The 18055-nt window shown below is 44.4% G+C and overlaps 1 protein-coding gene across 1 annotated transcript; it reads left to right on the top strand.

Annotated features, from left to right (window-relative positions):
* The first annotated feature begins 815 nt into the window (after positions 1-815).
* On the top strand, positions 816-18021 carry LOC311123264 (uncharacterized protein). Its single transcript, XM_084197520.1, has 5 exons — positions 816-1043; positions 1319-1505; positions 1699-1880; positions 5257-5460; positions 17140-18021. The coding sequence occupies exons 1-5, from the start codon at positions 1041-1043 to the stop codon at positions 17311-17313; spliced, it is 750 nt and encodes a 249-aa protein (XP_084053646.1). The 5' UTR covers positions 816-1040; the 3' UTR covers positions 17314-18021.
* The last annotated feature ends 34 nt before the right edge of the window (positions 18022-18055 follow it).

The following is an 18055-nucleotide window of genomic DNA, read 5'->3' as shown; positions in this document are numbered from 1 at the left end:
GAGTTCCTGTCTTCAGAGGGTCAGTCGGAGACGGCAGGTCAGAGTTTCTGTCTTCAGAGGGTCAGTCGGAGACGGCAGGTCAGAGTTTCTGTCTTCAGAGGGTCAGTCGGAGACGGCAGGTCAGAGTTTCTGTCTTCAGAGGGTCAGTCGGAGACGGCAGGTCAGAGTTTCTGTCTTCAGAGGGTCAGTCGGAGACGGCAGGTCAGAGTTCCTGTCTTCAGAGGGTCAGTCGGAGACGACAGGTCAGAGTTTCTGTCTTCAGAGGGTCAGTCGGAGACGGCAGGTCAGAGTTCCTGTCTTCAGAGGGTCAGTCGGAGACGGCAGGTCAGAGTTCCTGTCTTCAGAGGGTCAGTCGGAGACGACAGGTCAGAGTTCCTGTCTTCAGAGGGTCAGTCGGAGACGGCAGGTCAGAGTTCCTGTCTTCAGAGGGTCAGTCGGAGACGACAGGTCAGAGGGTTCTTTGTCACAACAGCAGCAGCATTACAAGAGGAAGCAGGTAATAGTGAAACTATAAACAACATCTCCATAACAGCACAGTAGTCAGAACACAAAGTGTGTGTTCCCAATGGCACCCTATTCCCTAGAGCTCTATGGGCCCTGGTCTAAAGTAGTGCACTCAATACGGAATGGGGTGCCATTTTGGACCTATAAACACTCTGACCTCAGGAGCTCTTCCCTGTTCTCAGTCCAGTAAGAGGGAAGAGGAACCAGGAAGTCAGAGAGTGCTGAGAGAGACAGAACGACTGGGGGGAGGGGTGTTAATTATGGGAAAGCTTTGTTGTGATCATTTAGTGTTCTATGTGACTCTCCTCTTCCTCTTTCAGCTGAGCTTCTCTCAGTGTCTCTCTCTCTCTCTCCCTCCATCAGTCTATCTGTTTATCAGTCTCACCGGTCATCTCTCTCTCTCTCCGTTCATCAGTCTGTCTGTCTGTCTGTCGTTGTCTTGAGAAAGACTGACACTCTTGGAGCCTCTAAGAAGCCCACAGACATCTGAAAACTACAGACCCTCCCAGAGGCTGCCAGACGACGGCACATATCAGATGGTATGTTAATGAGAAGGATAACTATCAAGCTAACAGTAATGACTTGTATTCATGAAGCACAGGGTGGCCAACTGCACACTGTATGTAATCTGATAGCCCAGCAATTCTAACAGTAGTAGTGTTGTTCTGATCTGTTCTGGTTCCAACTGGGGCTGAGTCTGACACAACATAATGCAGTGTGTGTGTGTGTGTGTGTGTGTGTGTGTGTGTGTGTGTGTGTGTGTGTGTGTGTGTGTGTGTGTGTGTGTGTGTGTGTGTGTGTGTGTGTGTGTAAGGCCACCTGGTGGTTGAGGTGGGGTACTGCTGCTGTGATGGTGTGCAGCATCCTGACCTCCCTTGCAACCTTTGTTGCCATGGAGCCCAGCTGTAACGCACACCTTGGTTACCCCGGATTACCTGGGATACCAGGGGCTCACGGAGCCAACGGTAAAGACGGACTCAAGGGAGGGAAGGGAGACCCAGGTAACACACACTAAGCTATGCTGTTATGGCCTGTGTAACATAGTCACTAAGCTATCCTGTTATGGCCTGTAATAATTCTCTCTGAGTGATCTGTGTAACATAGACACTAAGCTATGCTGTTATGGCCTGTGTAACATAGACACTAAGCTATCCTGTTATGGCCTGTAATGAGCAGTCTGTGTTGCCTGTGCAGGTGAGTCTGTTTGGGGAGGGAAGGGCCTGAAGGGGGAGCCAGGTGAATCAGGTCCTCCAGGACGGTCAGGTCTTCAGGGGGACCCCGGTCAGCTTGGACCCAAAGGACCCGCTGGCCTCCCCGGGGAGAAAGGCAGTCCCTCTGGGGTCAACAGCGCTGTCACCTCCTTCTTCTCCTACAAGGTAAACAACACCTCTTCCTCCTATAATACTAGGTAAACAACAACACCTCTTCATCCTATAATACAAGGTAAACAACAACACCTCTTCATCCTATAATACAAGGTAAACAACAACACCTCTTCCTCCTATAATACTAGGTAAACAACACCTCTTCCTCCTATAATACTAGGTAAACAACAACACCTCTTCCTCCTATAATACTAGGTAAACAACACCTCTTCATCCTATAATACTAGGTAAACAACAACACCTCTTCCTCCTATAATACTAGGTAAACAACACCTCTTCCTCCTATAATACTAGGTAAACAACAACACCTCTTCATCCTATAATACAAGGTAAACAACAACACCTCTTCATCCTATAATACAAGGTAAACAACAACACCTCTTCCTCCTATAATACTAGGTAAACAACACCTCTTCCTCCTATAATACAAGGTAAACAACAACACCTCTTCCTCCTATAATACTAGGTAAACAACAACACCTCTTCATCCTATAATACAAGGTAAACAACAACACCTCTTCATCCTATAATACAAGGTAAACAACAACACCTCTTCATCCTATAATACAAGGTAAACAACAACACCTCTTACTCCTATAATACAAGGTAAACAACACCTCTTCCTCCTATAATACAAGGTAAACAACACCACCTCTTCCTCCTATAATACTAGGTAAACAACAACACCTCTTCCTCCTATAATACTAGGTAAACAACAACACCTCTTCATCCTATAATACAAGGTAAACAACAACACCTCTTCATCCCATAATACAAGGTAAACAACAACACCTCTTCCTCCTATAATAAAAGGTAAACAACAACACCTCTTCCTCCTATAATACTAGGTAAACAACACCTCTTCCTCCTATAATACAAGGTAAACAACAACACCTCTTCCTCCTATAATACAAGGTAAACAACAACACCTCTTCATCCCATAATACAAGGTAAACAACAACACCTCTTTATCCTATAATACAAGGTAAACAACAACACCTCTTCCTCCTATAATACAAGGTAAACAACAACACCTCTTCCTCCTATAATACTAGGTAAACAACAACACCTCTTCCTCCTATAATACTAGGTAAACAACAACACCTCTTCATCCTATAATACAAGGTAAACAACAACACCTCTTCATCCCATAATACAAGGTAAACAACAACACCTCTTCCTCCTATAATACAAGGTAAACAACAACACCTCTTCATCCTATAATACAAGGTAAACAACAACACCTCTTCCTCCTATAATACTAGGTAAACAACACCTCTTCCTCCTATAATACAAGGTAAACAACAACACCTCTTCCTCCTATAATACTAGGTAAACAACAACACCTCTTCATCCTATAATACAAGGTAAACAACAACACCTCTTCATCCTATAATACTAGGTAAACAACAACACCTCTTCCTCCTATAATACTAGGTAAACAACAACACCTCTTCCTCCTATAATACTAGGTAAACAACACCTCTTCCTCCTATAATACTAGGTAAACAACAACACCTCTTCCTCCTATAATACAAGGTAAACAACAACACCTCTTCATCCTATAATACTAGGTAAACAACAACACCTCTTCCTCCTATAATACAAGGTAAACAACAACACCTCTTCATCCTATAATACAAGGTAAACAACAACACCTCTTCATCCTATAATACAAGGTAAACAACACCTCTTCCTCCTATAATACTAGGTAAACAACACCTCTTCCTCCTATAATACAAGGTAAACAACAACACCTCTTCCTCCTATAATACTAGGTAAACAACAACACCTCTTCATCCTATAATACAAGGTAAACAACAACACCTCTTCATCCTATAATACAAGGTAAACAACAACACCTCTTCATCCTATAATACTAGGTAAACAACAACACCTCTTCCTCCTATAATACTAGGTAAACAACAACACCTCTTCCTCCTATAATACTAGGTAAACAACAACACCTCTTCATCATATAATACAAGGTAAACAACAACACCTCTTCCTCCTATAATAATAGGTAAACAACACCACTTCCTCCTATAATACTAGGTAAACAACAACACCTCTTCCTCCTATAATACTAGGTAAACAACAACACCTCTTCCTCCTATAATACAACGTAAACAACAACACCTCTTCCTCCTATAATACTAGGTAAACAACAACACCTCTTCCTCCTATAATACTAGGTAAACAACAACACCTCTTCCTCCTATAATACTAGGTAAACAACACCTCTTCCTCCTATAATACAAGGTAAACAACAACACCTCTTCCTCCTATAATACAAGGTAAACAACAACACCTCTTCATCCTATAATACAAGGTAAACAACAACACCTCTTCCTCCTATAATACAAGGTAAACAACAACACCTCTTCCTCCTATAATACAAGGTAAACAACAACACCTCTTCCTCCTATAATACAAGGTAAACAACAACACCTCTTCCTCCTATAATACAAGGTAAACAACAACACCTCTTCCTCCTATAATACAAGGTAAACAACAACACCTCTTCATCCTATAATACAAGGTAAACAACAACACCTCTTCCTCCTATAATACAAGGTAAACAACAACACCTCTTCATCCTATAATACAAGGTAAACAACAACACCTCTTCCTCCTATAATACAAGGTAAACAACAACACCTCTTCATCCAGCGGTCAAACAGGGAAATGGTTACAATCGTTTTTCCACCATTCATTTTTCCCATAAGGGATTTTAGAAACACTTCAAATAAGGGCTGTGTTTCATGTAGGTTTGCCCTGGCGTGACGTTTTGATAACCGTGTAAATCTCTTTAGGACAAGGTGACTTTTATCAATATATTCGACTCTATTTACTCTCAGATTCAAAAATGCTAATTAGCATCAAAGTAGACATCATGCAAAACTACAAATCCCTGCAAGCTCCTGCACGTCATCTCTAGCTAACACCTTTGCTAACAGGGATTGTGTCAATAAAAAATTTGCCCAAGATAGGTCACAGAATTGTCCATTTAAAGAAATATAGCCTATTTATTCATTACTACATTTAGTTAACATTAGATAGTTAATCCAGAGATTCTTGCCTCGATTCGGCAGTCTCGTCTTCTCGTCCAGATCATCATGGCATGTAGTTCTTTATTAGCAGCTAATTAGCATTTCATTTCTGGGGGGTAAATACAGGCGAATATATTGATACAAGTCACCTTGTCCGAGAGAGATTTACATGGTTATCAAAAATCCCCTATGGGAAAAAACGATTGGAACCATCTCCCTGTTTGACCGCTAGGTTTTATGGGTATTATGACTCATACTGTGGTGCTCTATGAATGTTTCTCCTCTCTCTCGCTGTCCCTCCCTCTCTCCATCAGAGGAACACCATTCAGCCGCCTCCCAAGAACACGCCCATGCGTTTCGACGGACCAATCGTGTCGGGCCTTAACCCTAGCCTGCAAGGCGTTTCGCTGAGTGAAGGGGTGTTCAAGTGTTCCATTCCTGGCATGTACTTCTTTACCTACCATGTGTCGGCTAAGAGCCTGGTCTGTCTCAGCCTGAAGAAGGGGACAGAGACTAAGGTTCGTTTGATTATTTCATCTAACAGGAGACATAAACTGTGTTCAAATACCATACTAACATACTGTAGACTACATACTTAATGAGTCTATACTACATACTATATACTATTAGTTCATTTTAGTATACTGTAAACGAACGGTATCCTTTCAGTTGAGCGTACTAGCGCTTCGCCTGTCTACCGGAAGTTGATGCTGTTGCTATGCAACCTCTTTCTATATTGTTAGCGTAACAAATGACTAGCTAGACGTTTTACGATTTTCGGGTGTGTTCGTAAAGTCAATCTGGAGTGCCAGAGTGCGCAAATTCAGAGCGTTGTCAGATTGTCTGTTCGTAAATTCAGAGCGTTGTCAGATTGTCTGTTCGTAAATTCAGAGCGTTGTCAGATTGTCTGTTCGTAAATTCAGAGCGTTGTCAGATTGTCTGTTCGTAAATTCAGAGCGTTGTCAGATTGTCTGTTCGTAAATTCAGAGCGTTGTCAGATTATCTGTTTGTAAATTCAGAGCGTTGTCAGATTGTCTGTTCGTAAATTCAGAGCGTTGTCAGATTGTCTGTTCGTAAATTCAGAGCGTTGTCAGATTGTCTGTTCGTAAATTCAGAGCGTTGTCAGATTATCTGTTTGTAAATTCAGAGCGTTGTCAGATTATCTGTTCGTAAATTCAGAGCGTTGTCAGATTATCTGTTCGTAAATTCAGAGCGTTGTCAGATTATCTGTTCGTAAATTCAGAGCGTTGTCAGATTATCTGTTCGTAAATTCAGAGCGTTTCACTCTCAGAGCGTCCACTGTGAGGTCAGAAGGCTGGTTTGATCCGGCCTTCTGACCTCACAACGGCCGTCAAGCACCCAAGCTAATTGGCTAAATTTGGCTAGCTTGCTAGCTAGCTACTTCCAGACACAAATGAGAGAACACCTCACTCTGACCATTTTACTCGCCCTAGCAGAGCTGGTTAGGCTGTTTTCATGTTATCCAGAGCGTTGGTGACTGTAACTGTGCTGCTGGAAACAATTGAATTACGCTTGTTTTTGCTGACGTTTACTGACACCGGCCACATATTCAACGGGTGTTGAGCGTTAGTAAATCCATCAGTTATACTGCGCTCTGGAACACTCAGAAGTCGGAGTAGATAGACAGAATGAACAATGTCCATTGAGAACTCACAACGATTATACCACTTAGCTAAGAATGACGTGAATAATCAAATCAATAAACGTTGGGTAGTTAGATAGATAGCATATAGTTAATATACTGCCTGGTAAATTCGATGTATTAGTAGCCAACTAACGTTAGGACGGTAACTAGCTAACATACCGGTACATACTGCTGTAATGCTATGCGGTTCGTAAGGATAGCGTAGCTAACAAATTGTCAGCCAACATAACGTGTGACCTAATTTATTTGAAAAGTCATTACTTTATTACATTGCTGCCTATATAGCTGATGTTGTCACGCCCTGGCTCTGGGGACTCTTATACGTTGAGCCAGGGTGTTAGTTTCTATGTGTAGTGTCTATGTTTTGTGTTCTATGTTCAGTCTCTAGTTCATGTGTTTTCTATGTTGGCCGGGGTGGTTCTCAATCAGAGGCAACGTGAATCAGCTGTTGCTTGTTGTCTCTGATTGGGAACCATACTTAGGCAGCCTATTGTGCACTTGTCTTTTGTGGGATCTTGTTCCGTGTTGGTTTGTGTTATTGACCGAGGACTTCACGTATCGTTTTGTTCGTTTTGTTGTATTGTGCAAAGTACACATTAAAAGAGATGTACGCATATCACTCTGCGCCTTGGTCCACTCCTTTCGACGATCGTGACAGATGTCCACTCTAGTGTTGTCCACTCTGATGTCTATGTAGCTGCTGTCCACTCTGATGTCTATGTAGCTGCTGTCCACTCTGATGTCTATGTAGCTGCTGTCCACTCTGATGTCTATGTAGCTGCTGTCCACTCTGATGTCTATGTAGCTGCTGTCCACTCTGATGTCTATGTAGCTGCTGTCCACTCTGATGTCTATGTAGCTGCTGTCCACTCTGATGTCTATGTAGCTGCTGTCCACTCTGATGTCTATGTAGCTGCTGTCCACTCTGATGATGTCTATGTAGCTGCTGTCCACTCTGATGTCTATGTAGCTGCTGTCCTCTCTGATGATGTCTATGTAGCTGCTGTCCACTCTGATGTCTATGTAGCTGCTGTCCACTCTGATGATGTCTATGTAGCTGCTGTCCACTCTGATGTCTATGTAGCTGCTGTCCACTCTGATGATGTCTATGTAGCTGCTGTCTACTCTGATGTCTATGTAGCTGCTGTCCACTCTGATGTCTATGTAGCTGCTGTCCACTCTGATGTCTATGTAGCTGCTGTCCACTCTGATGATGTCTATGTAGCTGCTGTCCACTCTGATGTCTATGTAGATGCTGTCCACTCTGATGTCTATGTAGCTGCTGTCCACTCTGATGATGTCTATGTAGCTGCTGTCCACTCTGATGTCTATGTAGCTGCTGTCCACTCTGATGTCTATGTAGCTGCTGTCCACTCTGATGTCTATGTAGCTGCTGTCCACTCTGATGTCTATGTAGCTGCTGTCCACTCTGATGTCTATGTAGCTGCTGTCCACTCTGATGATGTCTATGTAGCTGCTGTCCACTCTGATGATGTCTATGTAGCTGCTGTCCACTCTGATGATGTCTATGTAGCTGCTGTCCACTCTGATGTCTATGTAGCTGCTGTCCACTCTGATGTCTATGTAGCTGCTGTCCACTCTGATGTCTATGTAGCTGCTGTCCTCTCTGATGATGTCTATGTAGCTGCTGTCCACTCTGATGTCTATGTAGCTGCTGTCCACTCTGATGTCTATGTAGCTGCTGTCCACTCTGATGTCTATGTAGCTGCTGTCCACTCTGATGTGTATCCCTGGAAATAATCATAATTCATGTAAACATTACAGTTTTGAAAACATAGTTAGTTCCCCCCAAAAAAGTGGTCTCTTGGCACAACTTACCCCAGGTATGAGCTGAGGGACAGGGTAAGTTGAGCTGAGGGACAGGGTAAGTTGAGTTGAGGGACAGGGTAAGTTGAGCTGAGGGACAGGGTAAGTTGAGCTGTGGGACAGGGTAAGTTGAGCTGTGGGACAGGGTAAGTTGAGCTGTGGGACAGGGTAAGTTGAGCTGTGGGACAGGGTAAGTTGAGCTGAGGGACAGGGTAAGTTGAGTTGAGGGACAGGGTAAGTTGAGCTGTGGGACAGGGTAAGTTGAGCTGAGGGACAGGGTAAGTTGAGTTGAGGGACAGGGTAAGTTGAGCTGAGGGACAGGGTAAGTTGAGCTGTGGGACAGGGTAAGTTGAGCTGTGGGACAGGGTAAGTTGAGCTGTGGGACAGGGTAAGTTGAGCTGTGGGACAGGGTAAGTTGAGCTGTGGGACAGGGTAAGTTGAGCTGAGGGACAGGGTAAGTTGAGCTGTGGGACAGGGTAAGTTGAGCTGTGGGACAGGGTAAGTTGAGCTGTGGGACAGGGTAAGTTGAGCTGAGGGACAGGGTAAGTTGAGCTGAGGGACAGGGTAAGTTGAGCTGTGGGACAGGGTAAGTTGAGCTGTGGGACAGGGTAAGTTGAGCTGTGGGACAGGGTAAGTTGAGCTGTGGGACAGGGTAAGTTGAGCTGTGGGACAGGGTAAGTTGAGCTGAGGGACAGGGTAAGTTGAGCTGTGGGACAGGGTAAGTTGAGCTGTGGGACAGGGTAAGTTGAGCTGTGGGACAGGGTAAGTTGAGCTGAGGGACAGGGTAAGTTGAGCTGAGGGACAGGGTAAGTTGAGCTGTGGGACAGGGTAAGTTGAGCTGTGGGACAGGGTAAGTTGAGCTGTGGGACAGGGTAAGTTGAGTTGAGGGACAGGGTAAATTGAGCTGTGGGACAGGGTAAGTTGAGCTGAGGGACAGGGTAAGTTGAGCTGTGGGACAGGGTAAGTTGAGTTGAGGGACAGGGTAAGTTGAGTTGAGGGACAGGGTAAGTTGAGCTGTGGGACAGGGTAAGTTGAGCTGTGGGACAGGGTAAGTTGAGCTGTGGGACAGGGTAAGTTGAGCTGAGGGACAGGGTAAATTGAGCTGTGGGACAGGGTAAGTTGAGCTGTGGGACAGGGTAAGTTGAGCTGAGGGACAGGGTAAGTTGAGCTGTGGGACAGGGTAAATTGAGCTGTGGGACAGGGTAAGTTGAGCTGAGGGACAGGGTAAGTTGAGCTGTGGGACAGGGTAAGTTGAGCTGTGGGACAGGGTAAGTTGAGCTGTGGGACAGGGTAAATTGAGCTGTGGGACAGGGTAAGTTGAGCTGAGGGACAGGGTAAGTTGAGCTGTGGGACAGGGTAAGTTGAGCTGTGGGACAGGGTAAATTGAGCTGTGGGACAGGGTAAGTTGAGCTGTGGGACAGGGTAAGTTGAGCTGTGGGACAGGGTAAATTGAGCTGTGGGACAGGGTAAGTTGAGCTGTGGGACAGGGTAAATTGAGCTGAGGGACAGGGTAAGTTGAGCTGAGGGACAGGGTAAGTTGAGCTGAGGGACAGGGTAAGTTGAGCTGTGGGACAGGGTAAGTTGAGCTGTGGGACAGGGTAAGTTGAGCTGAGGGACAGGGTAAGTTGAGTTGAGGGACAGGGTAAGTTGAGCTGTGGGACAGGGTAAGTTGAGCTGTGGGACAGGGTAAGTTGAGCTGTGGGACAGGGTAAATTGAGCTGTGGGACAGGGTAAGTTGAGCTGTGGGACAGGGTAAGTTGAGCTGTGGGACAGGGTAAGTTGAGCTGTGGGACAGGGTAAGTTGAGCTGTGGGACAGGGTAAGTTGAGCTGTGGGACAGGGTAAGTTAAGCTGTGGGACAGGGTAAATTGAGCTGAGGGACAGGGTAAGTTGAGCTGTGGGACAGGGTAAGTTGAGCTGTGGGACAGGGTAAGTTGAGCTGTGGGACAGGGTAAGTTGAGCTGTGGGACAGGGTAAGTTGAGCTGAGGGACAGGGTAAGTTGAGCTGTGGGACAGGGTAAGTTGAGCTGTGGGACAGGGTAAGTTGAGCTGTGGGACAGGGTAAGTTAAGCTGTGGGACAGGGTAAATTGAGCTGAGGGACAGGGTAAGTTGAGCTGAGGGACAGGGTAAGTTGAGCTGAGGGACAGGGTAAGTTGAGCTGTGGGACAGGGTAAGTTGAGCTGTGGGACAGGGTAAGTTGAGCTGAGGGACAGGGTAAGTTGAGTTGAGGGACAGGGTAAGTTGAGCTGTGGGACAGGGTAAGTTGAGCTGTGGGACAGGGTAAGTTGAGCTGTGGGACAGGGTAAGTTGAGCTGAGGGACAGGGTAAGTTGAGCTGAGGGACAGGGTAAGTTGAGCTGAGGGACAGGGTAAGTTGAGCTGAGGGACAGGGTAAGTTGAGCTGTGGGACAGGGTAAGTTGAGCTGAGGGACAGGGTAAGTTGAGCTGTGGGACAGGGTAAGTTGAGCTGAGGGACAGGGTAAGTTGAGCTGAGGGACAGGGTAAGTTGAGCTGTGGGACAGGGTAAGTTGAGCTGTGGGACAGGGTAAGTTGAGCTGTGGGACAGGGTAAGTTGAGCTGTGGGACAGGGTAAGTTGAGCTGAGGGACAGGGTAAGTTGAGCTGTGGGACAGGGTAAGTTGAGCTGAGGGACAGGGTAAGTTGAGCTGTGGGACAGGGTAAGTTGAGCTGTGGGACAGGGTAAGTTGAGCTGAGGGACAGGGTAAGTTGAGCTGTGGGACAGGGTAAATTGAGCTGTGGGACAGGGTAAGTTGAGCTGTGGGACAGGGTAAGTTGAGCTGAGGGACAGGGTAAGTTGAGCTGAGGGACAGGGTAAGTTGAGTTGAGGGACAGGGTAAGTTGAGCTGTGGGACAGGGTAAGTTGAGCTGTGGGACAGGGTAAGTTGAGCTGTGGGACAGGGTAAGTTGAGCTGAGGGACAGGGTAAGTTGAGCTGAGGGACAGGGTAAGTTGAGCTGAGGGACAGGGTAAGTTGAGCTGAGGGACAGGGTAAGTTGAGCTGTGGGACAGGGTAAGTTGAGCTGAGGGACAGGGTAAGTTGAGCTGTGGGACAGGGTAAGTTGAGCTGAGGGACAGGGTAAGTTGAGCTGAGGGACAGGGTAAGTTGAGCTGTGGGACAGGGTAAGTTGAGCTGTGGGACAGGGTAAGTTGAGCTGTGGGACAGGGTAAGTTGAGCTGTGGGACAGGGTAAGTTGAGCTGAGGGACAGGGTAAGTTGAGCTGTGGGACAGGGTAAGTTGAGCTGAGGGACAGGGTAAGTTGAGCTGTGGGACAGGGTAAGTTGAGCTGTGGGACAGGGTAAGTTGAGCTGAGGGACAGGGTAAGTTGAGCTGTGGGACAGGGTAAATTGAGCTGTGGGACAGGGTAAGTTGAGCTGTGGGACAGGGTAAGTTGAGCTGAGGGACAGGGTAAGTTGAGCTGTGGGACAGGGTAAGTTGAGCTGAGGGACAGGGTAAGTTGAGCTGAGGGACAGGGTAAGTTGAGCTGAGGGACAGGGTAAGTTGAGCTGAGGGACAGGGTAAATTGAGCTGAGGGACAGGGTAAGTTGAGCTGTGGGACAGGGTAAATTGAGCTGTGGGACAGGGTAAATTGAGCTGAGGGACAGGGTAAGTTGAGCTGAGGGACAGGGTAAATTGAGCTGAGGAACAGGGTAAGTTAAGCCGCCTACAAAATTCTGTACTGAATGAAATATTACCACTACCTTTTAAAACCATGTCTATCTTTATTTCCCAAACACAATCACAATCACTTTTTGTCTTTTCATCATTTTTAACACAGGCTTAACACCTAACAAACACTTTTAACATAGTCCCTGGTGTTACCTCATAGCAACGCTTTGCATTACACCTGGTAAGAAAACACTTCAATTTGCTCAACTTGCCATTGGCTCAACCATTGGCTCAACCATTGGCTCAATTTACCCCAAGGGAAACATTTAGACTATATTAGCCCACACAGCTAAAAGGATGCACTTTCATGCTAGGTTTACAACATCATATTGACGCTTATAGAGACCCCAACTGATGTATAGAACAAGCATCATGAAATCTCCAACATAATAAAGTCATTTGACTTTGGTGAAAATCTTTTTTTTGGACCTAACGTGCTTACCACTTTTTCCATGTGGTTTCTTCCTTCACAGACTCCATGAAGTCTCCTAAATATTTGGTCAAATTATTATTTTTGTGTTTTGCTTCCTAGAAACAAGGTTGGCTCAACTTACCCCAGGCTCCTCTAAGCGCCATTTCCTACAAATGTCATGTTTTATACAAAACTGCTCAAACTTTTGCATTTCATGCCTCAGCATTTCGCTACACCCGCAATAACATCTGCTAAACATGTTCTTCTTAACTGCCGAGTTACATGCAGCTATTTCCTCTCTCCACGATATAGCAGCATAACTATGGCGTCACTATGGCACTCTTTTTACCGGTCCAGATACAAGCTCGGCTGCATATGCGAAATGTTACGTGAAGTGTTCCAAAAACACATTTTCACATGATTTCACATGTGAAATTTCACATTACACATGTGAAATCATGTGGTTCAACATGTGATAACATGAAAACTACACTGTTAGCCATTGCTGTTCATTTTGTGGTTAATTTTAGTCATTATACGGTACATTTCTAATAATAGGATACTGTATTAGTGTTTCGCTATATATCTAATGTTGAACTCTGAAGTTTACATACACTTAGGTTGGAGTCATTAAAACTCGTTTTTCAACCACTCCACAAATTTCTTGTTAACAAACTATCGTTTTGGCAAGTCGGTTAGGACATCTACTTTGTGCATGACACAAGTAATTTTTCCAACAATTGTTTACAGACAGATTATTTCACTTATAATTCACTGTATCACAATTCCAGTGGGTCAGAAGTTTACATACACTAAGTTGACTGTGCCTTTGACGCTTGGAAAATTCCAGAAAACAGCTTGGAAAATTCCAGAAAACAGCTTGGAAAACAGCTTGGAAAATTCCAGAAAATGATGTCATGGCTTTAGAAGCTTCTGATAGGCTAATTGACATCATTTGAGTCAATTTGAGGTGTACCTGTGGATTTATTTCAAGGCCTCCCTTCAAACTCAGTGCCTCTTTGCTTGACATCATGGGAAAATCAAAAGAAATCAGCCAAGACCTCAGAAAAGAAATTGTAGACCTCCACAAGTCTGGTTCATCCTTGGGAGCAATTTCCAAACGCCTGAGTTTCACATTCATCTGTACAAACAATAGTACGCAAGTATAAACACCATTGGACCACGCAGCCATCATACCGCTCAGGAAGGAGACGCGTTCTGTCTCCTAGAAATGAACATACTTTGGTGCGAAAAGTGCAAATCAATCCCAGAACAACAGCAAAGGACCTTGTGAAGATGCTGGAGGAAAAGGGTACAAAAGTATCTATATCCACAGTAAAACAAGTCCTATATCGACATAACCTGAAAGGCCGCTCAGCAAGGAAGAAGCCACTGCTCCAAAACCGCCATAAAACCGCCAGACTACGGTTTGCAACTGGTACAATCATTACTGCACTTTGAAATGTAGGTGGGGGCAATGTGCTGGTGGAGTATTTGTGCCAACCGTCAGTGGAAATGTTGTACCAGTTTAAGTGGTTTTTATTGTTATGTGGATGAAGGTTGAGCACCCATTTTGACATTTGTCAGTTCTGCAATCTTTGTCAGAACATGTGACAATCAAGAGCTGCACTGTTAAGAGGTTACTGTGCATCTTCCATTAGCTTAATGGCAGCTGGTTCACAGGAAGTTGGTTTAATTTTAAATAATTTACTGTCAACTAGTTACAAATGGGTTATTGTAAAATTTTGCAACTAATCCATCACAAGTACTGACATGATGGACTGGTAGGAAAGTTAGTATTACAAATACATGGTGACTAGATATAAATGAAAGACTTTATGGTTCTTTGGTATCACATGTATACATGTCAGCCTTCAACAAGGCTGCCAAACTGACCCTGTGAATAGTTGATGTTCATGAACAGACCAGATTAACTGGGATGACATTCCCTCTTATGGGACACCAAAAAGAGCTAGCTGAAAGCCACACCTCCAATAAGCCACACCTCCAATAAGCCACACCTCCAATAAGCCACACCTGCAATCTTCTGATATGCCGCTGCTTTTACAGTATGCTGCCAATCAGCAAGTGACGTGCATGTCAACAGAAGAATCATTGAAGGCACAGTAGGTTACTGGTAGTGACGGGGAAACAGAGGTTACTGGTAGTGACGGGGAAACAGTGGTTACTGGTAGTGACGGGGAAACAGAGGTTACTGGTAGTGACGGGGAAACAGAGGTTACTGGTAGTGACGGGGAAACAGAGGTTACTGGTAGTGACGGGGAAACAGAGGTTACTGGTAGTGACGGGGAAACAGTGGTTACTGGTAGTGACGGGGAAACAGAGGTTACTGGTAGTGACGGGGAAACAGAGGTTACTGGTAGTGACGGGGAAACAGAGGTTACTGGTAGTGACGGGGAAACAGAGGTTACTGGTAGTGACGGGGAAACAGAGGTTACTGGTAGTGACGGGGAAACAGAGGTTACTGGTAGTGACGGGGAAACAGAGGTTACTGGTAGTGACCTGTAGGTTACTTACTGACAAGTAGTTTCCAGTTAACAAATTACAAATTCACAGCAACAAGTTGCCATTCAGTTTCTGTAAAACGCACAACAATCTCTTCACAGTGCAGCTCATTACTGACTCATTATCTTACAAAGTTCGCAGAACAGACCGTGTCGAAAGAGGTTGTCTATTTTTCCATTGGCATAACCATCAAACACTTAAACTGGTACAACACTTACACTGACTGACCACACCTCAGAATGTGCTAATGAGTCCCCCCAGTACATTGCCCCCAGTACATCAGTGATGATCGTACCTTATATTCAAAACATTGGACAAATGTCCCATTATACCTACAAGGCACCGAACTGTACCACGTGAGTTCATTTGTGTAACTGTGAATTGTACCCTTTGACCTTTTTGAACTGTACCCTAACCATACCCTTACTGTTAGAGTGTGTTAATACACGTTCCAAGCAATAAGTCTGAACCTGGTGGCACTGCAGGAACATTGATGCACACAACCAAGAGGTTGCAAGTTCAAATCTCAGAAGAACGCATGTATACTCTGCATCAAGTGTCTTTGAGCACTGCTAGTTTGAAGTTGTTGGTGATAATTGGACAATTGTTTACTTGATTCTGGGCAGCTTTTATCGAAATGCATTCTTGCCAATAGGTCTGTGGCCATATCTGTTTCACGTTCACAGACCTGGTGATTTAGCTGTACTGTAGCAGGACATTTCAGGTTGCTGGTGCCCAAGAGGTTCTGAGTTCAAATCCCATTCAAAGTCCCAAGGTTGGTCATAGTACAAAGTTATGATTAAGATTTTTTTTTTTTTTATATACAGTGAGGGAAAAAAGTATTTGATCCCCTGCTGATTTTGTACGTTTGCCCACTGACAAAGAAATGATCAGTCTATAATTTTAATGGTAGGTTTATTTGAATAGTGAGAGACAGAATAACAACAACAAAAATCCAGATAAACGCATGTCAAAAATGTTATAAATTGATTTGCATTTTAATGAGGGAAATAAGTATTTGACCCCTCTGCAAAACATGACTAAGTACTTGGTGGCAAAACCCTTGTTGGCAATCACAGAGGTCAGACGTTTCTTGTAGTTGGCCACCAGGTTTGCACACATCTCAGGAGGGATTTTGTCCCACTCCTCTTTGCAGATCTTCTCCAAGTCATTAAGGTTTCGAGGCTGACATTTGGCAACTCAAACCTTCAGCTCCCTCCACAGATTTTCTATGGGATTAAGGTCTGGAGACTGGCTAGGCCACTCCAGGACCTTAATGTGCTTCTTCTTGAGCCACTCCTTTGTTGCCTTGGCCGTGTGTTTTGGGTCATTGTCATGCTGGAATAACCATCCACGACCCATTTTCAATGCCCTGGCTGAGGGAAGTAGGTTCTCACCCAAGATCTGACGGTACATGGCCCCGTCCATCGTCCCTTTGATGCGGTGAAGTTGTCCTGTCCCCTTAGCAGAAAAACACCCCCAAAGCATAATGTTTCCACCTCCATGTTTGACAGTGGGGGTGGTGTTCTTGGGGTCATAGGCAGCATTCCTCCTCCTCCAAACACGGCGAGTTGAGTTGATGCCAAAGAGCTCCATTTTGGTCTCATCCTACCGATGATATCGTTTACCAAGATTATACATTTTTTAAACATTTTTTGTTATTTTGTATGTTTTTTAAATAATAATAATATGCCATTTAGCAGACGCTTTTATCCAAAGCGACTTACATTCATGTGTGCATACATTTTTGTGTATAGGTGGTCCCGGGGATCGAACCCACTACCCTAGCGTTACAAGCGCCATGCTCTACCAGCTGAGCTACAGAGGACCACAAATCAATTTTTGATTCATTTATCAATGAGTATATTTGAGTTTAACCCCAATATTTTTTGCATTATTTGTTCTGTCATTTCTGGAGGATTAAATTGAAATTGCAACCAACTTTCTATGGCTTGTTTTAGAAAAAGTGATATTTGGGAGATTATTTCCTTTTCAAATAACTGAAAGTGAGAGGTTGTGATCTGAATAAAGGGAAAAAGGCCATTCTTGTGATAAAGATTGTTGTTCTTGTTGTTGTGAAGGTGGAGTTCTGTGATTCGTCGAGTGGTTTCCTGGTGACGTCTGGGTCAGTGGTGCTGGAGCTGAAGGAGGGGGAGGAGGTGTCTCTACAGCCCACTGAAAACAATGCTGTCATCACTAAAGACGATCGAGCTGACAACACCTTCACCGGCCTTCTGCTCTTCCCAACTCATTGAACCACATGAAACCACACAGAACCACATTGAATCTGCTCAAAACAGATTTAACCAGATCTAATCTCGGTTACCCAGAAGTAACATTTTCGCCAAAGTTTGTCACTTCCTGTTTTACTTCAATTTTAACTTTGTAGGTGTGGTATCTAGCGGAAACCATTTATCATCCGCACACAGGTTTGAAATCTCAGCCCCAGTTTAAACACCGCTTTCGAACAATCCTGATTATTTCAAATAATGAATGATGAAAACCCCAAACCAGAAACTACTGCTGCTCCTAATCACATAATTCTACGTGAGCCTGGACAGATTGTCGCCATTTACACGCAGAATCTGTCCACGAGAGATTAAACCAGATCACACCTGCTGAAACCAGCTTCCTGCTCTTCCACACCACATAAAATACATATCATAGCCACATCATTCTGTTCTAGAAGCATCTGCAGAACAACCAACCATCTCTTTATCTGTTTCTGCCTCCCTGTCTATACTGCTGCTGCTTGCTGAGGCAGTTAATCAATCAATCAATCAATTCATTTTCCCAGGTCGTTGTTGTAAATGAGAATGTATTCTCAGTCAACTCACCAGGTAAAATAAGCAATAAATATCAAATAATCAATCATGTATTGTATCTGCTGAGCTGCTTACCAAAACTAAAATATACCATTTTGGAAATGAGTTTTCAATCAATAAAGTGATTTGTTAACAGTTTTTTTTAATCAACAGTATACATTGTTTGTGGAAG

Source organism: Coregonus lavaretus, assembly GCF_964263955.1.
Source record: "Coregonus lavaretus genome assembly, contig: HAP1_SCAFFOLD_407, whole genome shotgun sequence".
Classification (NCBI taxonomy): Eukaryota; Metazoa; Chordata; class Actinopteri; order Salmoniformes; family Salmonidae; genus Coregonus; species Coregonus lavaretus.
This window is presented reverse-complemented; position numbering and strand designations above follow the sequence as displayed.

Bases quoted from the DNA above. Each gene is read 5' to 3' on its own strand.
- LOC311123264 (XM_084197520.1), top strand. The intron at 1,881-5,256 runs GTAAACAACACC...TCTCTCCATCAG, and splicing joins CCTCCTTCTTCTCCTACAAG to AGGAACACCATTCAGCCGCC. The intron at 5,461-17,139 runs GTTCGTTTGATT...GTTGTTGTGAAG, and splicing joins AGAAGGGGACAGAGACTAAG to GTGGAGTTCTGTGATTCGTC.